The following is a 26502-nucleotide window of genomic DNA, read 5'->3' as shown; positions in this document are numbered from 1 at the left end:
GCCTCACGGTGCCAGGGACCAGGGTTCGATTCCTGGCTTGGGTCACTGTCTTTGCGGAATTTGCACGTTCTCTTCATGTCTGCCTGTGTTTCCTCTGGGTGCTCCCGTTTGCTCCCACAATCTGAAAGACAAGCTGGTTAGATGCATTGGCCATGCTAAAATCTTCCTCAGTGTATCCGAACAGGTGCCAGACTGTTTCATAGTACCTTCATTGCAGTGTTAATGTAAGCCTACTTGAGACACTAATAAATAAACTTAAGAAAAAACTTAAGTTGGAAGCCACACAAAACCTCGACAGAACATTGGAAAGGCAGCACTGAATTTTTTGGCCTGATTTTCCAATGAAGCATCTTGTCAGGCATTAGTTGGACACTCTGCTTTTAGCACTCATCCAACTATTTGGAAAGTATCCCAACAATAACCTTCATTTTTGCAAAAGCTCCTGACCCATTATGAACTAGACATTGGGAGCTCACTGCAGAGGGCTTGGGAAGTCACACATGCAGCCATTTAGTAATGCTGATGGGTCCATTCAAAGAACTGCAACTATGAAAGGCAAGTGAACACATGGGGTAAAATTACTGGTAGAAATTACAAAGCTGCTAATATTTTTAGAAAGTAACATACCAGTCTTGGCAAAGTTTGTAAATGAAACTGCCTGGCAAAATCCAATGGCTTGGTGCTTTAAATGTGAATGCAGAAAATGGTTAGATGATAGTGCAACATCATTACATTTCCATGTCTATGGCCCTCATACTGGCTTTCTGGTCTATTTTCTGAGTCTTCATTCTTAACATGGATCTTCATTACAACTATATTGTTGCCTGTCTAATAGTCTGAAGCAATGAAAATGTGTGGTTTTAAATGATGGTGAAGGTTGGAATAGACTAATGTGCATGCATAGTAATGGTGTTCATAAAGATGCTGAGGTATTTTGAGGTGGGAACAGAGAAGGCAGAACGATCAGCAGAGTGACCTGTTTAAGGAATATGGATAAAGAATGAATACAGCTATATTTCACTCTGTTCAATAGTGAATCGCTGCCTCCTGTTACATTGCCACCTGGTAGTACATTACCACAGCTACTGAAGCTCACACTGACAGGAGATCATGTGTAATTTATGGGTTCCAATTAATGGCGAAGAATTAAAATGACTTGGCTAGGAACACCTATTGATGATATGGCCAAATGAATTACTCTGTGAAAGAGGAATCAACTGAAGTTTTTTTTTTAAATACACATTGTATCCCACTCCTCCCTGAGTGAGTGACCTTGTTGTGAAGACAACAAGAAGGTAATAAGAGTGTGACTATGCGTCTTGTATTTAGACCCAAACAATAGGGTGTATTATGTTTTTAATAATGTGACTGAGATTTTTTTTCCATTATTCTTTAATTGCCAGTGGATGTCTTCACACTTTTAAAATGTTTGTGATACGGTATGTACTACTGAGTGACATGAAGCAGAATCCCTATTTGTGCAGAAGAGGCTATTTGGCCCATTGAGCCTGCACAAACTCTCTGGCAGAGTATTTTACTCAGCTCTTCTTCCCCGCCCTATCCCTGTAATATCACTCATTTACCAAAGCTCATCCATTTAACCTGAGGGACACGAAGGAACAATTTAGCATGGTCAATCCACCTAACCGGCACATCTTTGCAGTGTGGGAGCAAACCGGAGCACCCGGAGGAAACCCATGCAGACGCAGGGAGAATATGTAAACTCCACGTTGACAGTGACCCAAGCTGGAATTGAACCTGGGTCCCTGGTGCTGAGAGGATGCTCTGCTAACCACTGTGCCACCCTTAAAGTTAGTTTGGTGCTCCATTCTATTTAATAATTACAATCCTGAGAGCATCAGTTATGAACAGCTTTGTCTCTGAACTATTTTATTTGCTTTTACGTTTTCTTTCATTCCTGTGGCATAAAATGCACAATTTGAACAAATATTATAATTCACATAATAAATTCACATGCTCACACTTATAATGGACAGAGACGATGTAAACTTGTCACACGATAGTTACCACTCCTACCTGGTGAGGTTGCACCAGTTTCTCCAATAGAAAAGCGTGGATCTAGGAATTTAGAATGTGGCGGGTTGATGAGAAGCGAATGCAAATGTAAGACTTGTAGATTAAACACTGCTTGTTTTTTGTCTTTTAGAACACAAATCAATTTCACCGTGGCTATTGATTTCACTGCATCAAATGGTAAGTCAGATACTTCTCTATATCCAAACTGAAATGTTATTTTTTTTCTAACCTGATTGGGAATCTTTTTAAAAATCAGTTAATTATCTAATATATTTGTTCAAAGTTTTAATAATCAGAAATGTCATTTCTCTTTGCTATCTGTCACAAAGAACTATTGCTCAATAATATTTATTGACAGCCCTTTGTACGTTTAGCATAAGGTGAGTGAAATTCAGCAATTATTAGTAATACTTCATTAAATCATTTGAGCAGTTTGGTATTGAGTTTGATTTGTTGTCAGCTACAAGAAAAGACAACGTTACAAAGTAAAAACATTGCGGTAGAGATTTGTTAACTTGAAGCCTGCTAATGTTTGAAATATCTGCAGATGGAAGGATATGTAAGAACTTTAGAACAAATGATCATTTATAGACAACACTGCTTAAAAAGCTCTGCGGTGGAGTAAAAATGTAACAAGAAACTTAGAGAGAAAGGTGCATGATGATAACAGAGAGAAGTTTTTGTAGAATTTTATATTTTGTGGTAATCTCTGGTTTGGATGAGGGGGGGTTTCTAATCCTCAGGTAGAGATAGTGTCAAATAACTTCAAGTTTTAAAGTTTATTTATTCATGTCACAAGTAGGCTTACATTAACACTGCAAGTGAAGTTACAGTGAAAATTCCCTAGTCACCACACTCTGACACCTGTTCGAGTACACTTGAGGGAGAATTTAGCACGGTCTGGTCATCTAACTAGCAGATCTTTCAGACTGTGGGAGGAAACCCACGAAGACATGGGGAGAATGTACAGACTCTGCACAGACAGTGACCCAAGCCAGGAGTTGAACCAAGGTCCCTAGTACTGTGAGGGAGCAGTGCTAACCACTGTGTCACAGTGCAGCCCAGGAGGTCCAGTTGCAGGGTGGTGGGTCTTGGGAGTAAGTTGAGATGGCAGGAAGGGTAAACTTGTTGAGCTGAGATGAAGCGTTCTTACCTCGCTTGGCACAGATGGTGCTGCGAAAGGCACTTTCCAGCCCTCACCTCCCTTTCATTGCTGTTTTTCCCAAGACCTGGGAAACTTGGCCAGCCAGGTTTAAACCTTGGAAGACAGGTTGAGTATGAAGCACACACTGCCTCATTATAATATTTAAATAGCCCTCCCCCCACCCCACCCGCCTCCTAGGAGTGGGCTGTTTTCCTGCTTTCTGGCTCTGTTAAAGCTGGAAGTAAGTACGTTGGGTTGTGTCTGAGATAAAACATTTTCAATATCCCACATGCCCGCAGCCTACCCATTTTTTTGTAGTTCAAATTACCCTCAGTGTTCAGAACCATTGTGGTGGGGGGTATATTAATCACTAGGAGTTTAGGGTATGATTTGCCCATCACTGATAACTCTGCACAAAGTTGTAGGTTAGCTGCTAATATCCTCAAGCAGATACCAAAGCTAATCCAAGAAGCTTGTAATTGCAACCGCACCAACAATAACTTGTATTTATATAGCACCTTTAATATCCCAAAGCTCTTCACAGGGGCATTGGGCAGAATTCTCCCATGTGGGTAATAAGCCCCAGGAATGTGGAATGCTTTCTGCTGTGGAGGCCAGTGGGAAAACAAGCCAAATCTTCTGATACTGACCTCATTAATTATGCACTTGGGGGGGTTAGTGCCATATTCGGTGGATGGGCAGGCCGGAAGGCGTAGAGTCTGCCCGCCATTTTACCTGGGTGTCATATTGAAAAGGTGGCCAATACCACTGATCCACTATTGAAGGAAAAAGGTGACCCTCCTAAAAATGCAGATAGATCTCCAGTCGCATACTGAGACCAAACGATGGATCTTGTGAGAAAGAAGATACATCTCCATGAACATTCTTGAACCTGGAAAACCCCGGGACACCAAATCTGATAGAGGCTCCTCCCATCCGCTGCTGTGGGTTCCTGGGTCCAGGGCTGCCAGTGGATTTCACCCTGAACTCCAGAGGCAGCACCAAGCATCATTAAGGTAAGTCCTGACATCTGTGTGCCAAATTGCTCCGGGCATATTTCCCCCAATGTGTTTACCCACCAGCCCTGTAGAAAATCAGGCATAGATGGCCAGATCTACAGCTGCATCCCAACAGTGGGTTGAGGATTAGTTTCATGTGAGCCGCCAGTGGGTTTCCTGATCTGTCGTAACAGGCACCAGTGCAGGAATCCGCAGGAAATTCATGCCCAGTTTAAAACCCATTTTGGGGCCATCTGCCAAACTCTACCCCACTTGCCAGCCACAGAACCTGCCGGTGGGGGCTCGGGAGAATTAATTATAAAACAAAGTATGACGCCAAACCACATAAGTAGACATCAGGACAAAAGACCAAGGATTGGTGAAAGAGATGAGTTTAAAAAAGTGTTTGAAAGGAGAGAAGAATAGGTGGAGAGGTTTAGAGAAGGAACTCTAGAGCCCAGGCAGCTGTAGAGATGGTTGTCGGTGGTGGACGGGTTAAAATTGTGAATGCTCAAGAGTCCAGAATTGAAGCAGAGATCTAAATTTTAGATTTAAACTTAATAGCGGCACAAAGCACTATTGGCAGCTTACAGCTAAAAAGGTGTTTGATTATTTCCAAGAAACTGATTGGTGTTGGCAAGTACAGCCTTGAATATCAGCCACACACACAAGCACAGAAACGAGCTGCCTCCTCAAGTCGTGTGCAAGGGCAGACGTAGCCAAATTTATTTTGTAAATTTTAATAGCGATTTCCACTTCAGCTTTGATTCCAAATAGGATTGAGCACTGCTCAGAGAGTCCAGCTGTGCTAAGTGACTGGCTGTCTGACTTACGTTCTGCACTTTTGGGCAAAGTTTTCAGTTTTTTATGCAGAGTGATGCAGCGGGCAGGAAAAAACAGCATAAAAGCAAATTACTGTGGATGCTGGAAATTGAGACCAAAAGAGAAAATGCTAGAAAATCTCAGCAGATCTGGCAGCATCTGTAAGAAGAGAAAAGAGCCAACGTTTCAAGTCCAGATGACTCTTTGTCGAAGCTCAGAATGGAAGCTCCCAGTCCCGAGGGAGTCTTCCTCTGTTGTATTTTTAGGTCTTTAAAAAAAAAAGTAAGGGGCACGTCCCGTGATGTCACACAGAGGGGCTGAGCAACTTCAGGCTACGCTGATCACTTTAAAAAAAAAGTAGAAATGTCGACCCCTAACACGGAAACCCCTTCTCCTGCCCCCATCAGGGAACTTCCCTGGGGACAGAGCCTGGGCTTGACCCTTCCCCCCCTGGGGAGGTACTCACCTGTGTATCTCTGGTGGGTTTTGCTCCCCATGTGCACACTGTGGGGGAACCTATTGTAACTTGCGTTGGCGTGCCCTCATATTGATATGAATGGAGAATTCAATGGGTATTGACTATCAGATGTAATAGCCTGATAATTATATGTAAAAAGGACAGCACGGTAACACAGTGGTCAACACTGCTGCCTCACAGCTCCAGGGTTCAATTCTTGGCCTTGGTGACAGAATTCTCCGTGTGTCTATGTGTGTTCCCTCCGGGTACTCTGGTTTCCTCCCACAGACCAAAGATGTGCAGGTTAGGTTGATTGGCCATGCTAGATTGCCCCATAGTATCCCAAGGTGTCCAATGGATTAGCCATGGTAAATATGTGAGGTTACAACCTGGGTAAGATATTCTGTCAGAGAGTCAGTGCAGACTTGATGGGCCCAATGGTCTCTTCTGCACTGTCGGGATTCTATGATGATTTCTATCAAATACGTTCAAATGGTGATCCCAATATTCAACATTGGGATTTTCCATATGTCATTGGCGGGGGGGCAACTAGAACGGGGAATTCTGATGGTGTAAACCACATTTTGGGACTCTCACTCCTGGCACTGATCCTGCTCCCTGAAATTGGGAGCAGAAAGTCCCCTTCTTTGTTCCTACACGCGGCGTGAGCATGGCTGGCCGAGTTGTGGCCCATTCGTAACTGGCCCTTGAACTGAATGACTTGCTTGGCTATTTCAGAGGGCAGTTAAGAGTTAACCACGTTGCTATGGGCCTGGAGTCACATGAATTCCAGACTGGGCAATGATGGCAGATTTCCTTCCCTAAAGGACATTAATGAACCAAATGGGTTTTTACGACAATGAGTGATCGTACCACAACCACCGTTACTGAGACTAGCTTTCAACTCCAGATTTGTATTAAATTTGATTTTAATTCCACCAGCTGCCGTGGTTGGATCTGAACCCAGATCCCCACAGCACTGGGTTTCTGAGTTTCTAGCTCCAGTGACGCTAGCACAAAGTAAGGGACCCAGTGAATTCACGCACAGCTTATTTACTGACTCCCAGACCACTTGATGCTTGACGTCCACATTGTGGCTCATCCTGTCACATGGTCAGATCTCTGATTCTTCTGGGTTTAGGCACTCAATACACGTTTAACACAAAAGCTGTTCACCGTTGTACGTGATGCGTCCTGTTATGTAAATATGTCCGATTAATTTAATGTGGGTGGATATTACATTTCGGAATAGATAGCAATTGTGTAAAACAGGAAGAGGCCTTCACTGGCAGAGGCTGGAAAGGAAAAGGCTTTGAAAATAGACGTAACAAATGAGCTGCGCAAAACCGTTACCAATTATCTGAATTTGGCATTAAATTGCAAATCAACTAAATTACAGGCAGTGGCAATGCAGTGGTGGTTGTGATACCTCTAGAATTTAAATATAGCTTAGAAAAAGGACCAAACATATAGGGGATTGTATTTTGATATGAGTCATACTTGGTGCATAATAACAAGCACTTGGATTAGTTTTGATTGTGGCAAAAAGAAATTTAAAAATCCACAGTGTTGGTTGTATTAATGCAAGTCCAGTATCCAAAATCCAAATGCCCCAAAACCAGCAGTGTCTGAAAAGCAGACAGGTTTGTTGTTGAGATATTTACTGTTTGAGCCATTGCACACCAGTTTTTATCTACTTGAGGAATGCTCGATCAGCCTGAACACTGTGGCAACCCCCTGGCTGAAAGTTCGGTAGCTGATCTGCGGCCATATGTTCGGTTATCTCCAAGCGTGACCATCCCCAAAGAAAATGATCTATCAATTTGAGCGTTGGGACATTTTTGAAATGGCGTGCTGGCCTGGCATTGCCCAAAATCTGGGAGAATCCAGTATGGTCTGTGTCCCGAGGGTGTTGGAGCTGGGACATTAGACCTGTGTGTGTGTGCTTTATGGCTGGATCTGACAACCAACAGGACAGGCCTAACAGGAGCTAAATGAACATTAGTGCTGTTCAAACCCCCCTGTGGAGTCCTATCATCACTTCCCAAGACAGCTACATGCATTTACAGAACCCAGAGGTCCGCCACTGGAACCACCTGGCATTTATCCAGGAACAATGGGCAGGATCTATGAACTTATTGTTTTCAGCTCCAGTATTATCTCCAGCCTGTTATCTGGTGACCCAGGTTCTGCTGTATTGTTCAATTTAAGTTTTCTGTGGTTGGAGCTGACTGTAATGTGCAGGACAGAGATACTGTCAGTGGTAATTGTGAAGAAGTGATTTATTTAAAGGTGCCTTTGAATAGGTTTCAAAGGACACACATACAGTGGCTGCTACAGAGAATCACCCACTGGTTCACAGTCTGAGTTTGGAAAAGCTGGATGGGAGTATGATCATTGTGTAGGCGGTGGAGCTGCAGGTCAGCTCAAACTAAAGGGCAAACCCAACATTAGTTCTGACTAGGCAAAGGCAATTGTATTGAGAAAGCTGTGTAGGGCAAAGCAACAGCGTGCCTGGGAGGCTGTCCTACATGGCTTACAATGTGCACACATAATTCCAGAGGGACAAAGACCCAAGTGGGGTTATTCCCCTATATTCAGGAGATGTACACAGGCATTAAAGCAAACAATGTAAAGACAGTGGACCGCCTTAAAGTGCGACTATAAACAACTGAGCATCAACAGTGAAGAATGAGAGGGCTCCCTTGCCACCATGGTGAGATCAGTACTTCCTTATTTTACATTTCCTGACAGTGCGTCTCGGTGCTCCCCTGACACCCACAGCAGGAGGTGGAGTTAGCCTGTTCAAAACCACACCCTGTTATCATTATGAATTGGGTAGGAATCCTGTGGTGTCTGGATGCCTGGAGGGGGGTGGGCCTAGCTTATTTTGGGTCTCCTGCTCTGGGGCAGGTGCATTCTCTGCCATTCTAGAGGACCAAGTAGATGAGATCCCAGTCAAAGGTGAATTGGAGCGGCCAGGTATCTCAAATAGTCCTGAGTGGCAGTCCCAAGGATAGACGGCTGATGCACCAACTCTCTTTGGGTGCCCAAGGGGCCCCCCTCCAGATGCCTTAGGGAAAGGGACACCTGGAGGGTGCTCTGTCCGCTCTCTAGTGTAGCCACTGCAAAAGTTTTCTCCAGGCCACAGCGATGGGTGCAGAAGTCTCTGTGCAGCCTTGGCGCAAACTGGGTGTTCTGCTGGATGAAGTTCTCCATGTTCAGTAGGAGTAGAGAAGGAGGTAGAAGGGGGGGAGGGGTAGCATTATTAGTCAAGGATTGTATCACGGTGTCAGAGAGGAAGTTTGATGAGGACTTGTCTGTTGAGATAGTATGGGCTGAGGTTAGAAATAGGAGAGGAGAGGTCACCCTGTTGGGAGTCTTTTATAGACCTCCTAAAAGTTCTAGAGAGGTTGAGGAAAGGATTGCGGAGACGATCCTGGTTAGGAGTGAAAGTAATAGGGTGATTGTTATGGGGGACTTTAACTTTACTAATATTGATTGGAATTGCTATAGCTCTAGCTCATTAGAGGGGTCAGTTTTTGTACAAAGCGTGCAGGAAGGTTTCTTGACTCAGTATGTTGATAGGCCAACTAGAGGTGAGGCTATATTGGATTTGGTGCTGGGAAATGAGCCAGACCAGGTGCTAGACTTGGAAGTTGGGGTGCATTTTGGTGATAGTGACCACAATTCGGTTACGTTCACCTTAGTGATGGAAAGGGATAGGCGTGAACCTCGGGTCAGTAGTTTTAGCTGGGGGAAGGGTAATTATGAGGCTATTAGGAGAGAATTAGGAAGCATAGGTTGGACTAGGAGACTACAGGGTCTTGGAACGTCCGAAATGTGGAGTTTTTTCAAGGAGCAGCTACTGCGAGTCCTTGATATGTATGTCCCTGTCAGGCAAGGAGGAATTGGTCGAGCTAGGGAACCGTGGTGCACTAGGAAAGTTGATTCGCTGGTTAAAAAGAAAAAGGAGGCTTATGTCCGGATGAGACTTGAGGGCTCAGGTAGTGCACTAGAAAGCTTTAGATTGGCTAGGAGGGAGTTAAAGAGAGAGTTAAGAAGGGCTAAAAGAGGACATGAGAAGACTTTGGCTGATAGGATTAAGGAGAATCCTAAGGCGTTCTATGGATATGTTAAGAACAAAAGGTTGGTTAGGGCAAGATTAGGGCCAGTTAGAGACAGCAGTGGGAATTTATGTGTGGAACTGGAAGAGATTGGAGAGGTATTGAACCAATATTTCTCTTCGGTGTTCACGCAGGGGGACATAAATGTAGCTGTGGAGAACACTGGGTTACAGGGTTGTAAACTGGACAGTATTGCAGTTGATAAGGAGGATGTGCTAGTTATTCTTGAGGGTTTGAAAATAGATAAGTCCCCTGGGCCGGACGGGATTTACCCTAGGATTCTCTGGGAGGCAAGGGAGGCGATTGCAGAGCCTCTGGCTCTGATCTTCAGGTCGTCGTTGGTCAATGGTATAGTGCCAGAAGATTGGAGGTTAGCGAATGTTGTCCCATTGTTTAAGAAGGGGAACAGAGACTTCCCCGGGAATTATAGACCGGTGAGTCTTACTTCTGTTGTGGGCAAGGTTTTAGAAAAAATTATTAGGGATAGGATTTATGGTTATTTGGAGAGTAATGAATTGATTAGAGATAGTCAGCATGGTTTTGTGGAGGGTAGGTCGTGCCTTACTAACCTTATTGAGTTTTTTGAGAAAGTGACCAAAGAGGTGGATGGGGGTAAGGCAGTTGACGTGGTATATATGGACTTTAGTAAGGCGTTTGATAAGGTTCACCATGGAAGGCTTCTGCAGAAATTGCAGATGTATGGGATTGAGGGTGATCTAGGAAATTGGATTAGGAATTGGCTGGCGGATAGGAGACAGAGGGTGGTGGTTGATGGTAAGTATTCGATATGGAGTTCAGTTACGAATGGTGTGCCTCAGGGATCTGTTTTGGGGCCACTGCTGTTTGTAATTTTTATAAATGATCTGGATGAGGGTATAGTTGGGTGGATTAGTAAATTTGCTGATGACACCAAAGTCGGAGGTGTGGTAGATAGTGGGGAAGGGTGTCTTAGTCTACAGGGAGACTTGGATAAGTTGCAGAGCTGGGCTGAGAGGTGGCGGATGGAGTTTAATGTGGAAAAGTGTGAGGTAATTCACTTTGGCAGGAATAACAGATGTGTAGAGTATAGGGCTAACGGTAGGACTCTGAATAGTGTTGATGAACAGAGGGATCTAGGTGTATGTGTACATAGATCCCTGAAAGTTGGGAATCAAGTAGATAGGGTTGTTAGGAAGGCATACGGTGTCTTGGCGTTTATTGGTAGGGGGATTGAATTTAGGAGTCGCAGCGTCATGTTGCAACTGCACAAAACTCTGGTGCGGCCGCACTTGGAGTACTGTGTGCAGTTCTGGTCCCCACATTATAGGAAGGATGTGGAGGCTTTGGAGAGGGTGCAGAGGAGGTTTACCAGGATGTTGCCTGGTATGGAGGGGAGGTCCTATGAGGAGAGACTGAGGGATTTGAGGTTGTTTTCGTTAGAAAGAAGGCGGCTACGAGGGGACCTTATTGAAACATATAAGATGATTAGAGGTTTAGATAGGGTGGACAGTGATAGCCTTTTTCCTTGGATGGAGAAAGCTAGCGCGAGGGGGCATAGCTTTAAATTAAGGGGTGGTAGTTATAGGACGGATGTCAGGGGTAGGTTCTTTACCCAGAGGGTGGTGAGGGACTGGAATGCCCTGCCTGCTGCAGTTGTAAATGTGCCTAGTTTGGGGGCGTTTAAGAGATCCGTGGATAGGTTTATGGATGGTAAGGGTTTGGTTTAGGTTAGAGGGTCATTGTTTTTTAACTGGTCGGCGCAACATCGTGGGCCGAAGGGCCTGTTCTGCGCTGTAATGTTCTATGTCATCCATCACTCTGCCCATTGACACCTGGTACCACTTCATCAGAGAGCAAGCGGACAGACATTCCCCTTTGCTGACCACTCTGCTGAGGGTCTCTGATATCCTGCCTTGGTATTCCCCTGCCTATTGCTGCGTCTCAGCTAGGACCACTCCTAGTGGCTCATCACTTTGGTTTGATTTGATTTATTATTGCCACATGTATTAGTATACAGTGAGAAGTATTGTTTCTTGCACTTCTTCAGCATTTTTCTGTTTTCGTTTCAGATGCCAGCATCTGCAATATTTTACTTTTACCTTTCAAAGGTCTGAGAGCAGCAGGGAAAAAGTAGTTTTTCGGTCAGTTGGGTATGTGACCTCAGATATCTTTTTCCCGATGGAAAAGGTGGAGGTGAGGTATGTCTGCGGTGTGTGGCTCAGACTTAGCTTTTCCACAGCAATCCTACACGTGCCAGCTACATAATTAATGAGGCCAACATTGCGCTCCTTGTCAGGCAACACTCTCGCTTCCCACCTCCGCCATGGGACTAAGGCCCAGAGCAGTAAATCCCAGCCAGTAATTCAGAGTGTCCAAAAATAGGAAGTGGGGCTTGACAAGAATCAGTGTTGCGACCATAATTGCTTACAATTTATCTTAATGACTTAGATTTAGGAATCAAAACTAGACTTTCTAAAATTGTGGATAATGCCAAATTGGGAGGGATAATCAATATTGAGGAGCTTTGCCACACTAGATAGGCTGGGCGAATGGGCCAGGAAATGGCAAATGGAATTTAATGTTGGCAAGTGTGAGGTGGTCCACTTTGGTAGGAAGAATGGTAGGAAGGACTATTACTTACGTGGCGAAAAACTGCAGCAGGCGACGGTGCAGAGGGACCTCGGGGTCATTGTGCATGAATCGCAAAAACCCAGCTTGCAGGTGCAGCAGGTGGTCAGGAAGGCGAATGGGATGCTGGCCTTCATAGCGAGGGGGATTGAATATAAAAGTAGGGAGGTCTTGCTGCAGCTGTATAGGGCATTGGTGAGGCCGCAGCTGGAGTACTGTGTGCAGTTTTGGGCGCCGCACCTGCGCAAGGATATTTTGGCCCTGGAGGGAGTGCAGAGGAGGTTTACTAGGCTGATACCGGAGTTGAGGGGATTGAGCTATGAGGAGAGGCTGAATAAACTAGGCTTGTACTCGTTAGAGTTTAGAAGAATGAGGGGAGATCTCATTGAGACGTATAAGATGATGAATGGGATGGATAGGATAGAGGTGGAGAGACTCTTCCCGCTCAAAAAAGACAGTAGGACTAGGGGGCACAGCCTCAAGATAAAGGGGAGGCGGTTTAGAACGGAGTTGAGGAGGAACTTCTTCACTCAAAGGGTGGTGAATCTCTGGAATTCTCTGCCCGTTGAAGTGGTGGAGGCTGCCTCGCTAAATATTTTTAAGAAGCGGGTTGATGGGTTTTTGATAAGAGAAGGGATTAAGGGTTATGGGGAGAGGGCGGGAAAGTGGAACTGAGCCACGACAGATCAGCCATGATCTTATTGAATGGCGGGGCAGGCTCGAAGGGCTAGATGGCCTACTCCTGCTCCTATTTCTTATGTTCTTATGTTCTTATAAATTATTAAAAGTCAATGGCAAACTTAGAGAAAGAGCAGAGAAGTGGCAAACAAATGTCAGTATAGATAAGTGTGAGGTGTTACATTTTGGTGGTCACATGTTAATTGAAATGGCATTTCACCGCATTGCAACAATTCTATGAATCTGTTATTCTGGAGTAAGGAGCAAAGCAATCTGGGAATAAAAATACTCAAATCACCAAAGACATCGATACAGGACAATGCAGTCACAACAAAAACAATCCAAACTTTAGGTTTAATTTCTGGAGGGTTAGAATTACCAAGAAGAGAAGTTATGCAAAATGCATATTGATCCCCACTTGGATGACTGATCCACACATAATAAAAAGGAGATCGAGGCACTGGTGAGCGAGCAGAACAAATTTGCAAGCATGATACCGGAACAAAAAAGATATAATGGTGACATGAAGAGAAGTTGAGTGGTTAAAATCTGGAATGTGTTGCCTGGGAGTCTGGCTGCAGCAGGTTCACTCGAGGCATTCAAGGGAAAATTAGATATTAACTGAAAAGGAAGAATGTGAAGGCTTACGTGGAGAAGATGGGAGAATAGCAGCATTTGGAGAGATAGCACAGGTGTGACTGGTCAAATGGCCTCCTGTGTGATTCTTGTTTTTATTCATTTGTGGGGCATGGGCATCGCAGGCTGGACGATACTTATTGCCCATCCTTAGTTACTCTTGAGAAAGTGATGGTGAGCTGTCTTCTTGAATTGCTGCAGTATATAAATAGGCATTTCAGAGGGCAGTTGAGAGTCAACCACATTGCTGTGGCTCTGGAGTCACATGTAGGCCAGACCAGGTAATGATGGCAGATTTCCTTCCCTAAAGGATATTAGTGAACCAGATGGGTTTTTTATGATAATCGACAATGGTCACATGCTCATTATTAGACTTTTAATTTCAGATTTTCTTTACTGAATTCAAATTCCACCATCTGCCATGGCGGGATTTGAACCTGGGTCCCCAGATTATTAGCTGAGTTTCTGGATTAATGGTATAGCGATAATACCAGTAGGCTATCGCCTCCCCTACATTCTGTGAACTGCAAGGCCATAGCTGTCTGGAACGAATGAACCAGCTAGTTCTCCTTGCCTTTTGAAAAAGAAGACTGAAAGATGATCTAAAATAAGTCTTTAAAGTTCTGAAATGTTGTTGTAGAGTACAGAGGGAATGTTTGTACTTCTGATGAGAGCAACACTAGAATAAGAATGTCACCAAGAAACAAACCAGGAATTCAGATGAAACCCCTTCACCCAGAGGGGGTAAGAACGTGGAACTCGCTACATAATGAAATAATTGAAATGAATTGGACTTGTAAACCGAGTGGTCACATGAAAATGTAAAGATGCAGCTTAAAAGAAGCCCTGTGGCAGGAGCATGGACGAAACGCAAGTGTATATAGCTGTTAAGCTCAGGAATAAAGTCTTGTTGGAAGTCTTGATGTTGGTGATTTACAGATCCTGCAACATCCAAATGGTGTCAGAAGTTGGCAGTGTGGCACAAAGACTTGGATGTGTAATCTTTGATGAAAATATTGTGGAAAGTTGGGGGAAGTTCCAGAAGGAGTGGGCGTCTTTACTGAACTGCTCCTTCATCAGGTGCTGAAGGAGCAACAATCTGAAAGCTTGTGATAACAAATAAACCTGTTGGACTTTAATCTGCTGTTGTGAGACTTCTTACTGTGCCCAACCCAGTCCAATGCCAGTATCTCCACATCGTGTTTACTGCGATGCTCTGCTCTCTGACAAGATGAAAAAGATACAGCCTTATACTCTGTCAAACCTCGTAGACCCCAAGGCTACCAAAAAAATTTGAGTTATATGTCTTCCGAACAGAGGAGGACAAAGATAATCCTGAAACAGTTTGATAACAACTGCCACCCTGTAAAATAAAAAATCATCCTTGATAGAAATACGTCCAATTCAATGAACCAAAGAACAGATGAGTCAGTACAATCTTATTTGGTACCCCAAAAATAGTGGCAAAGAAATGTGCATTTGGAACTCTCATTGAAGATCTAATCAGGGACTGAGTCGTTTGTAGAATATGTCATGATTTACCCTGCAAGCAGCTGCTATGAGGCAAGGCTTGATGTTACAAGCAGCCATCAATATCTGTATGATAAACAAGCAATTAGAGAAATGAAGCAGAGGTTTGATTTATTATTGTCACATGTAATAGTATACAGTGAAAAGTATTGTTTCTTGCACATGCTATACAGACAAAGCATACTGTTCATAGAGTACATGGGGAGAAGGAAAGGAGAGGGTGCAGAATATAGTGCTGCGGTTACTGATTGGGTGAAGAGAAAGATCAGTTTAATACATAATAGGTCCATTCAAAAATCTGATGGCAGCAGGGAAGAAGCTGTTCTTCACTCTGTTGGTACATAGATGGGAATCCAAAGTATTTGCAGTGTAGGGGCACCTTGCTCTAACTGCAGCAGCCAGCACCCACTGAACAGAACAGCTTGTTTTGCATATGGTAACAGATGCAACAAAGTTCACTGAACCACTTTGCCAGGTGCTGCACATCCAAACCACAACAGCCCTCCAGCAACATGGCAATTGTTCAATCCACCAGGGGTAGCAACGTTAGGAAGGTGAGTTCATTGGAATTCAACCAAAGCATTGAAACTACAGAGCCAACAACAACACTCGATTGCAACAGTGTTGACAGCATTACAGGAAAGGGTGGGAGCTTCACCACCTAACATAATTAGCAGTAACACCAAAATTAAAGTCAAAATTTACACTGGAGTGAAGAATAATGCCACGATACAGCCAAAGGCTACAGGAAATAGCACCGGATCCTGGCACCCAGATGCACATTGTGGCTCATGGCGGACAGGAAATCCACACCGAAGGTTTAACAGCCCTTCACTGCATGCGGGGAAATTTCAAGTTCCATACAGTTGACCAGAATGTGAAGCCTCTTCTTGGGCATCGTGTTGGGACTCATTTAATTTGGTCCAGAAGTACAGGTTCCCAACTTTTCAACTGTGGCATCATTGGTAAGCTACCAATTGTACATCGCATGAGACCAGATGATTCAGTAACACCAACAGTTTCTGCAGTAAGAAGATCACCAATAGCCATGTAGGAGGAGGTTAATGAGCTGCATTAGATGACAGCAGTAGGTGCCATAACTCCCATTGACAAGGCCATGGAAGGAATGTCAGCAATGGTGGCGGAGGTTATAAAAGATGGCATGGTCCTATCAGCAGGCACCTCCCTCCACAGAGTTGGTGCAGGCAGCATCCAGAATGGCAGACCTTTGCTTCAAGGGCTCGCGCTTACACCGAGACTCCTTACGCACAGATAGAAAAGGAACTTCTTACTTTAGTCTTTGTCAGAAATTTCATAACTTTTATATCGTCATCCTGTGACTGTTGAAATGGATCAGCAGCCACTTATAACGACCTTAAACAAGCCTCTTCATACCGGGTTTGCACAATTACGTTGGCAGGGTCTTCCTGATTTTTTTTCCCCTGTTGCCCACCAGTGGCATAATGGGATTCCCACTAAGCAATGATGGGAAGCTTATCTGAATTCATTTAACTATAGTTAGCAGTCCCCCTGCTGGAAAATGCCCCTCGCAACAGGTTTTTGCAATTGGGAAACTGGTGAACAAAACCTAGTTCACCAGGTTTGCACAGGTGCACAGATAGCCACAACTCCCAGGGGGAAGGGGGGCCATGCCCAGGTAGTCCCCTAACACCGCCTCCTGATGGTGCCCTAACACCGCCTCCCGACGGTCCCCTAACACCGCCTCTCGACGGTCCCCTAACACCGCCTCTCGACGGTCCCCTAACACCGCCTCTCGACGGTGCCCTAACACCGCCTCCCGACGGTCCCCTAACACCGCCTCTCGACGGTCCCCTAACGCCGCCTCTCGACGGTGCCCTAACGCCGCCTCTCGACGGTCCCCTAACGCCGCCTCTCGACGGTCCCCTAACACCGCCTCTCGACGGTCCCCTAACACCGCCTCTCGACGGTCCCCTAACGCCGCCTCTCGACGGTCCCCTAACACCGCCTCTCGACGGTCCCCTAACACCGCCTCTCGACGGTCCCCTAACACCGCCTCTCGACGGTCCCCTAACACCGCCTCTCGACGGTCCCCTAACGCCGCCTCTCGACGGTGCCCTAACACCGCCTCCCGACGGTCCCCTAACACCGCCTCCCGACGGTCCCCTAACACCGCCTCTCGACGGTCCCCTAACGCCGCCTCTCGACGGTCCCCTAACACCGCCTCTCGACGGTCCCCTAACACCGCCTCTCGACGGTGCCCTAACACCGCCTCTCGACGGTCCCCTAACGCCGCCTCTCGACGGTCCCCTAACGCCGCCTCTCGACGGTCCCCTAACGCCGCCTCTCGACGGTCCCCTAACGCCGCCTCTCGACGGTCCCCTAACGCCGCCTCCCGACGGTCCCCTAACGCCGCCTCTCGACGGTCCCCTAACGCCGCCTCTCGACGGTCCCCTAACACCGCCTCTCGACGGTGCCCTAACGCCGCCTCTCGACGGTCCCCTAACGCCGCCTCCCGACGGTCCCCTAACGCCGCCTCTCGACGGTCCCCTAACGCCGCCTCTCGACGGTGCCCTAACGCCGCCTCTCGACGGTCCCCTAACGCCGCCTCTCGACGGTGCCCTAACGCCGCCTCTCGACGGTGCCCTAACGCCGCCTCTCGACGGTCCCCTAACGCCGCCTCTCGACGGTGCCCTAACGCCGCCTCTCGACGGTCCCCTAACGCCGCCTCTCGACGGTCCCCTAACGCCGCCTCTCGACGGTCCCCTAACGCCGCCTCTCGACGGTCCCCTAACGCCGCCTCTCGACGGTCCCCTAACGCCGCCTCTCGACGGTCCCCTAACGCCGCCTCTCGACGGTCCCCTAACGCCGCCTCTCGACGGTGCCCTAACACCGCCTCTCGACGGTCCCCTAACACCGCCTCTCGACGGTCCCCTAACACCGCCTCTCGACGGTGCCCTAACACCGCCTCTCGACGGTCCCCTAACACCGCCTCCCGACGGTCCCCTAACACCGCCTCCCGACAGTCCCCTAACACCGCCTCTCGACGGTGCCCTAACACCGCCTCCCGACGGTCCCCTAACGCCGCCTCTCGACGGTCCCCTAACACCGCCTCTCGACGGTGCCCTAACACCGCCTCCCGACGGTCCCCTAACACCGCCTCTCGACGGTCCCCTAACACCGCCTCTCGACGGTCCCCTAACACCGCCTCTCGACGGTGCCCTAACACCGCCTCCTGACGGTGCCCTAACACCGCCTCCTGACGGTGCCCTAACACCGCCTCTCGACGGTCCCCTAACACCGCCTCTCGACAGTCCCCTAACACCGCCTCTCGACGGTGCCCTAACACCGCCTCCTGACGGTGCCCTAACACCGCCTCCTGACGGTGCCCTAACACCGCCTCCTGACGGTGCCCTAACACCGCCTCTCGACGGTCCCCTAACACCGCCTCTCGACGGTCCCCTAACACCGCCTCTCGACGGTGCCCTAACACCGCCTCCTGACGGTGCCCTAACACCGCCTCCTGACGGTGCCCTAACACCGCCTCTCGACGGTCCCCTGACGCCGCCTCTCGACGGTCCCCTGACGCCGCCTCTCGACGGTCCCCTGACACCGCCTCTCGACGGTCCCCTGACGCCGCCTCTCTTCACTCTCCTGGCACTGCCCCCTGCCACTGAAGGACATCACAGGACCACCTTCAGGGTATTATTTTAAAAATTTGGTGGGAAATGCCAGCAGTGTATCCAATGAGCTACAAGCTGTCCTCCCAGCCCAAGTTGACACTGAAAGAAAGTGAGAAAATTCCACCCTGTGTGTGTGCCAGACCCCGATTTAACAGAGGCAAAAGAAAATCCTCGATTTGACAAAGGATAAAAATGTTATCATATCGTATTTGTCCCCATGTGGGATTTCTGGGCAAAGCCTTGAAGAGGAGAGGACTGTGAATCTTAAAGGCATTTACACAGCTGGTGCAGTCAGTGCCTCATGAGACAGCCAGACAGAAAGTGGGTCAGGATTATCACCTGGATATTTTCATCAGGATGAATAATAAAGTTTTAAATTAGTGTGAGCGTGTATGCTAGAAGCTGCAAATTGTATATTTTATATTTGTGATACATACCTACTGCAGACAAGCACCAGTCCCCATCTCCCCGTAGTCTGCTGTGGAGGGAGCCGAGGGAAGGTGGGAGCTGGGGACAGGTAGCCAGGGAGGGAGGGAAGGAGCCAGGGGAGAGGTGGGAGCTGGGGGAAGGGATGGGGGGAGCCAGGAAGGGGGGGGGGTGCGGCACTGGGGTTGGGGGGGTGGAGGTGGGAACTGAGGGGGAGGGAGCTGAGGGAGGAGGTGGAGGCTGGGGTTTGGGGGGGGAGGGGAGCAGGGGGGGCGGTGGGGAAGGTGGGAGCTGGTGGGGGAGGGGAGCTGGTGGGGAAGGTGGGAGCTGGTGGGGGAGGGGAGCTGGTGGGGAAGGTGGGAGCTGGTGGGGGAGGGGAGCTGGGGGGTGGGGAAGGTGGGAGCTGGTGGGGGAGGGGAGCTGGGGGGTGGGGGGAGGGAGGGAACGGGGGGTGGGGGAGGGAACCGGGGGGGGGGGAGGGAAGGAATTGGTGCAAGGTGGGAGCTGGTGATTGAGTGGGAACCAGTGAGAGGCCGGCTCCTTTGTTAAGCTGTCGGCGGAGGGCTGGATTGTTCATCAGGATTCAGGAACCGGACACGGGGCAGTTCCGGGTCATGACCCTACATGGCACATACAGAGGAACTTTCAAAAAAATCAATTCAGCCAGCTAACCAATCAGGCTTGGAGGACAGCCTTGATATTGAAGGACCAATGGAAGGCCACCCAGTACCCGGTGATCAGTAGCCCCTCCGGCTATGGTGCCATCCATCTGAACATGGAATGAGATGGTGCCAACTCATCCCTCACTCCGTGTTCGGAGGGACAGGTGATGGTGACAAGCTCGTTTTGATTTTTGAAAAAGACCCGGATTCCTGGCCATGATCCGGAATGATCTATTGGCCAACACTCCTTCCCTAGTCTCCCCAGCCTGAGCCCACTACGCAGGTGAACGGCCCGCATCGTAAACGGTGGAGGAATAAGACCTTAATTGGCAATTAATTACCAACAGTTGGCCTTAATTGGCAGCCTGCTGCTTTCTGGTGGGTGTTTCTCTTCAGCTTTTGAGCCGAGATGTTTGGCTGTCAGATTTCCTCCTGCTGCGATTACTGAGTGACAGATCCGAGAGTTTGTTCTTGCTCAGAAAGAGGTGTGAAGGAAAGGGACGTATCTTGGTAATCCTCTCAGCTGAAAAGCTAAAGATAAACACCGACCAAAATTAACATCCGCAGGAAGCTAAAGAAAAATACTGCTTTTAGGTTCTGAAGTTTGCAGATGGAGCTGGCGGGCGGAGATGATTCGAGAGTAACCTCTTGTCTGGTTTTTCCCATGTCCACCCCTCAGAGTTTGACTTCTTGGCCCTGTTGTGACCGAGATCAGAGGCAGGCTGACAATAAAAAATTAACGCGCAGGTCTGCACACAACTCCCCCGACTCCATCCCACCCCCAGGCATTTTCATGGAGGTGAGTCAGGGCAAGGCGATGACTTCGTGGTATTACCATCGCTAGACTATTAATCCAGAGAGTCAGCTCATGTTCTGGGTACCCGGGTTCGAATCCTGCCACAGCAGGTGGTGGAATTTGAATTCAATAAAAAAATCTGGGATTAAGAATCTCCTGATGGTCATGAAACCATTGTCAGTCTAACCCATCTGATTTGGTTTGATTTATTATTGTCACATGTATTAACATACAGTGAAAAGTATTGTTTCTTGCACGTTATACAGACAAAACATACCATTCATAGAGAAGGAGGTGAAAGAGTGTAGAATGTAGTGATACAATCATAGTTAGGGTGTAGAGAAAGATCAACTTAATGCAAGGTAAGTCCATTCAAAAGTCTGACAGCAGCAGGGAAGAAGCTGTTCTTGAGTTGGTTGGTATGTGACCTCAGACTTTTGAATCTTTTTCCTGAAGGAAGAAGGTGGAAGAGAGAATGTCTGAGCTGTGTGGGTTCCTTTAATTATACTGGCTGCTTTGCCGAGGCAGTGGGAAGTGTAGACAGTCAGTGGATGGTAGGCTGGTTCACCTAATGGATTGGGCTACATTCATGACTCTTTGTAGATCCTTGCGGTTGTGGGCAGAACAGGAGCATTACCAACCTGTGATACAGCTAGAAAGAATGCTTTCTATGGTGCATCTGTAAAAGCTGGTGTGAGTCGTAGCTGACATGCCAAATTTCTTTAGTCTTCTGAGAAAGTAGAGGCATTGGCGGGCTTTCTTAACTATAGTGTTGGCATGGTGGTGGGGGTTGGTGGAGGAATCAGGACAGGTTGTTGGTGATCTGGACACCTAAAAACTTAAAACTCTTAACTTTGTCCCCATTGATGTAGACAGGGGCACGTTCTCCTTTACACTTCTTGAAGTTGATGACAACCTCCTTCATTTTGTTGACATTGAGGAAGAGATTATTGTTGCCACACCAGTTCAGCAGATTCTCTATCTCATTCCTGTACTCTGTCTCGTCATTGTTTGAGATCCGATCCACTACAGTGCTGTTGTCGGCAAACCTGAAAATTGAATAGGAGGAGAATTTAGCCGCACGGTCGTAAGTATATAAGGAGTATATTAGGGGGCTGAGAACACAACCTTGTGGGGCACCAGTATTGAGGATGGTCGTGGATGAGGTGTTGCTGCCTATCCTTACTGATTGTGATCTGTGAGTTAGGAAGTTCAGGATCCAGTTGCAGAGGGAGGTGCCGAGGCCCAGGCCAAGGAGTTTCTGGTTCACTAATGTCCTGGGATGGATAGGATAGAGGTGGAGAGACTCTTCCCGCTCAGAAAGGACAGTAGGACTAGGGGGCACAGCCTCAAGATAAAGGGGGGGCGGTTTAGAACGGAGTTGAGGAGGAACTTCTTCACTCAAAGGGTGGTGAATCTCTGGAATTCTCTGCCCGTTGAAGTGGTGGAGGCTGCCTCGCTAAATATTTTTAAGAAGCGGGTTGATGGGTTCTTGATAAGAGAGGGGATTAAGGGTTATGGGGAGAGGGCGGGAAAGTGGAACTGAGCCACGACAGATCAGACATGATCTTATTGAATGGTGGGGCAGGCTCGAAGGGCTAGATGGCCTACTCCTGCTTCTATTTCTTATGTTCTTATGTTCTTTAAGGAAGGAAATCCACCATCCTTACTTGGTCTGACCTACATGTGACTCCAGCGCCACAGCAATGTGATTGACTCTCAGTTGCCCTCAGTCACTTAGAGATGGGCAATAAATGCTGGCCATGTCCCATGAATGAATAAAAAAACTCGTGAATGCCAACAACTGCCTGCACCCTGGAATGCACTTCTACGATTCTATACGAGTCAGCATAGTTAGGGAGTATAAGGTTTAGGGATTGGACGATCATATCTAAGGGGTGATTGGGGGGGGGAGTTTAAAGGGGATGACCAATGTCAGGGTGTGAGAGGCTGTGAACATTGGAGAGGAGTGAGGGAGGGTGGTAAACAATTTTGTGTGTGAGGGAGGAATTGAGCATTGCTGTGAGTTAACATTGCAGGGAGGAGGGGGTCATTATCAGGAATGTGGGAGGACATTGTCAGGATGAGGGGGTACATTGTCGGTGTGGGGGGGCATTGTTGGAGTGAAGGGGCATTGCCGAGGGGAAGAGGGGCATTGTTGAGGGGGAGCATTGGGGGGACAGTATCAGGGTGAGGGGGGACAGTGTCAGGGTGGTGGGGGTGAACATTGTTGGGGTTGGGGGGGGGGGGGACAGTGTCGGGTAGGGGGTGAACATTGTTGGGGTGAGAGGGTGTGGATAGTGTCAGGGTAAGGGGGGGAGTTAGTGCTGTCAGTGGGGTAAGGCTGTGCAGTTTCAGGGCTAACTGCTCCATTTGAAACAATGTAAATCAATGAAATGAAACCAGACCTTAGGGAGGGTGGGTAGAATTTTCTGTTATCTTTTCAAAGTGTTGTCTCAAGTGAGAAACGTGGTGTGTTCCTGCCTTGTGGGCTCTTTACATCATATATTCCACCAGGAAGCGGGAGCGATCACCTCACAGGCAACATTGACTTTCCAGACATCAGGGTAACTTTATTAAAGGATGCTCCGATGTTACCGTCCTAAAAATGTAAACAACTATTCCCGTCCATCACATGGAAGCACCTAACCCCTAACCCTCCTCTCCCTCCCTCCCTCCCGCTCCTCCTCCTCCTCCCCCCCACTCCTCTCCTCCCTCCCTCCCGCTCCTCCTCCTCCTCCCCCCCACTCCTCTCCTCCCTCCCTCCCGCTCCTCCTCCCCTCCCTCCCGCTCCTCCTCCTCCTCCCCCCACTCCTCTCCTCCCTCCCTCCCGCTCCTCCTCTCCTCCCTCCCGCTCCTCCTCTCCTCCCTCCCGCTCTCCTCTCTCCTCCCTCCCGCTCCTCTCTCCTCCCTCCCTCCCACTCCTCTCCTCCCTCCCGCTCCTCCTCTCCTCCCTCCCTCCCGCTCCTCCTCCTCCCCACTCCTCCTCCTCCTCTTCCCCCCCACTCCTCCTCCTCCTCCCCCCCATTCCTCCCCCTCCTCCCCCCCACTCCTCCTCCTCCACCCCCCACTCCACCACCTCCTCCCCCCCACTCCTCCTCCTCCTCCTCCTCCCCCCCACTCCTCTCCTCCCTCCCTCCCGCTCCTCCTCTCCTCCCCCCCGCTCCTCCTCCTCCTCCCCCCACTCCTCCTCCCCCCACTCCTCTCCTCCCTCCCTCCCGCTCCTCCTCTCCTCCCTCCCTCCCGCTCCTCCTCTCCTCCCTCCCTCCCGCTCCTCCTCCTCCTCCTCCCCCCACTCCTCCTCCTCCCCCTCCCCCCCACTCCTCCTCCTCCCCACTCCTCCTCCTCCTCACTCCTCCTCCTCCTCCTCCCCCACACTCCTCCTCCTCCCCACTCCTCCTCCTCCCCACTCCTCCCCCTCCTCCTCCCCCCCACTCCTCTCCTCCCCCCTACTCCTCTCGTCTCCCCCCACTCTCCTCTCGTCTCCTCCCCCCTACTCCTCTCCTCCCCCCTACTCCTCTCGTCTCCCTCCCCACTCCTCCTCCTCCTCCTCCCCCCCACTCCTCTCCGCCCCCCACACTCCTCTCTCCCCCCCCGCACTCCTCTCCGCCCCCACACTCCTCTCTCCCCCCCCGCACTCCTCTCTCCCCCCCCCCGCACTCCTCTCTTCCCCCCCGCACTCCTCTCTTCCCCCCCCGCACTCCTCTCTCTCCCCCCCCCGCACTCCTCTCTCTCTCCCCCCCCCCGCACTCCTCTCTCTCTCCCCCCCCGCACTCCTCTCTCTCTCCCCCCCCGCACTCCTCTCTCTCCCCCCCCGCACTCCTCTCTCTCTCCCCCCGCACTCCTCTCTTTCTCCCCCCCCCCCGCACTCCTCTCTCTCTCCCCCCCCGCACTCCTCTCTCTCTCCCCCCCCCGCACTCCTCTCTCTCTACCCCCCCGCACTCCTCTCTCCCCCCCCCGCACTCCTCTCTCTCTCTCCCCCCCCCCGCACTCCTCTCTCTCTACCCCCCCGCACTCCTCTCTCTCTCCCCCCACCCCGCACTCCTCTCTCTCTCCCCCCCCGCACTCCTCTCTCTCTCCCCCCCCGCACTCCTCTCTCTCCCCCCCCCCCGCACTCCTCTCTCTCTCCCCCCCCCGCACTCCTCTCTCTCTCCCCCCCCCCGCACTCCTCTCTCTCTCCCCCCCACCCCGCACTCCTCTCTCTCCCCCCCCCGCACTCCTCTCTCTCTCCCCCCCCGCACTCCTCTCTCTCTCCCCCCCGCACTCCTCTCTCTCTCCCCCCCGCACTCCTCTCTCTCTCCCCCCCCGCACTCCTCTCTCTCTCCCCCCCCGCACTCCTCTCTCTCTCCCCCCCCCGCACTCCTCTCTCTCTCCCCCCACCCCGCACTCCTCTCTCTCCCCCCCCCGCACTCCTCTCTCTCTCCCCCCCGCACTCCTCTCTCTCTCCCCCCCCCGCACTCCTCTCTCTCTCCCCCCCCCCCGCACTCCTCTCTCTCTCCCCCCCCGCACTCCTCTCTCTCTCCTCCCCCCGCACTCCTCTCTCTCTCCCCCCCCGCACTCCTCTCTCTCTCCCCCCCGCACTCCTCTCTCTCTCCCCCCCCCGCACTCCTCTCTCTCTCCCCCCCACCCCGCACTCCTCTCTCTCTCCCCCCCCGCACTCCTCTCTCTCTCCCCCCCCCGCACTCCTCTCTCTCTCTCCCCCCCCCGCACTCCTCTCTCTCTCCCCCCCACCCCGCACTCCTCTCTCTCTCCCCCCCCCCGCACTCCTCTCTCTCTCCCCCCCCGCACTCCTCTCTCTCTCCCCCCCCCGCACTCCTCTCTCTCTCCCCCCCCGCACTCCTCTCTCTCTCCCCCCCCGCACTCCTCTCTCTCTCCCCCCCCCGCACTCCTCTCTCTCCCCCCCCCCGCACTCCTCTCTCTCCCCCCCCCGCACTCCTCTCTCTCTCCCCCCCACCCCGCACTCCTCTCTCTCCCCCCCCCCGCACTCCTCTCTCTCTCCCCCCCCGCACTCCTCTCTCTCTCCCCCCCCCCGCACTCCTCTCTCTCCCCCCCCCCCGCACTCCTCTCTCTCTCCCCCCCCGCACTCCTCTCTCTCTCCCCCCCCGCACTCCTCTCTCTCTCCCCCCCGCACTCCTCTCTCTCTCCCCCCCCGCACTCCTCTCTCTCTCCCCCCCGCACTCCTCTCTCTCTCCCCCCCCGCACTCCTCTCTCTCTCCCCCCACCCCGCACTCCTCTCTCTCTCCCCCCCCGCACTCCTCTCTCTCTCCCCCCACCCGCACTCCTCTCTCTCTCCCCCCACCCCGCACTCCTCTCTCTCCCCCCCCGCACTCTCTCTCTCTCCCCCCCGCACTCCTCTCTCTCTCCCCCCCCGCACTCCTCTCTCTCTCCCCCCCCCGCACTCCTCTCTCTCTCCCCCCCCGCACTCCTCTCTCTCTCCCCCCCCGCACTCCTCTCTCTCTCCCCCCCCGCACTCCTCTCTCTCTCCCCCCCCCGCACTCCTCTCTCTCCCCCCCCCCGCACTCCTCTCTCTCCCCCCCCCACACTCCTCTCTCTCTCCCCCCCCCGCACTCCTCTCTCTCCCCCCCCCACACGCTCCTCTCCCCCCCGCCCCCCACACGCTCCTCTCCCCCCCCGCCCCCCACACGCTCCTCTCCCCCCCGCCCCCCACACGCTCCTCTCCCCCCCCTGCCCCCCACACGCTCCTCTCCCCCCCCCTGCCCCCCACACGCTCCTCTCCCCCCCGCCCCCCACACGCTCCTCTCCCCCCCCGCCCCCCACACGCTCCTCTCCCCCCCTGCCCCCCACACGCTCCTCTCCCCCCCCCCACACGCTCCTCTCCCCCCCCCCCCCCAGACATGGGTAACTCCTCCCCCATGGACTTCCGAATGAAGCCTCCCCTTTGGTGCTGTTGCCGAGCAGT

General features: G+C 50.5%; 1 protein-coding gene across 1 annotated transcript in view; it reads left to right on the top strand.

The window, feature by feature from the left end:
* Nucleotides 1-26502, top strand: part of LOC145355321 (copine-8) — a 343466-nt gene that overhangs the window by 272552 nt on the left and 44412 nt on the right. Inside the window, exon 14 of the mRNA XM_080207280.1 lies at nt 2168-2214. Within this exon, the coding sequence (XP_080063406.1) occupies nt 2168-2214 (47 nt within the window). The remainder of the gene's footprint in view (nt 1-2167; nt 2215-26502) is intronic.

The sequence above is a fragment of the Carcharhinus amblyrhynchos genome, chromosome 19, assembly GCF_965287045.1.
Source record: "Carcharhinus amblyrhynchos chromosome 19, sCarAmb.v2.hapA, whole genome shotgun sequence".
Taxonomy (NCBI): Eukaryota; Metazoa; Chordata; class Chondrichthyes; order Carcharhiniformes; family Carcharhinidae; genus Carcharhinus; species Carcharhinus amblyrhynchos.
Note: the sequence above shows the minus strand (reverse complement) of the source record. Positions and strands in the feature narration are given on the sequence as shown.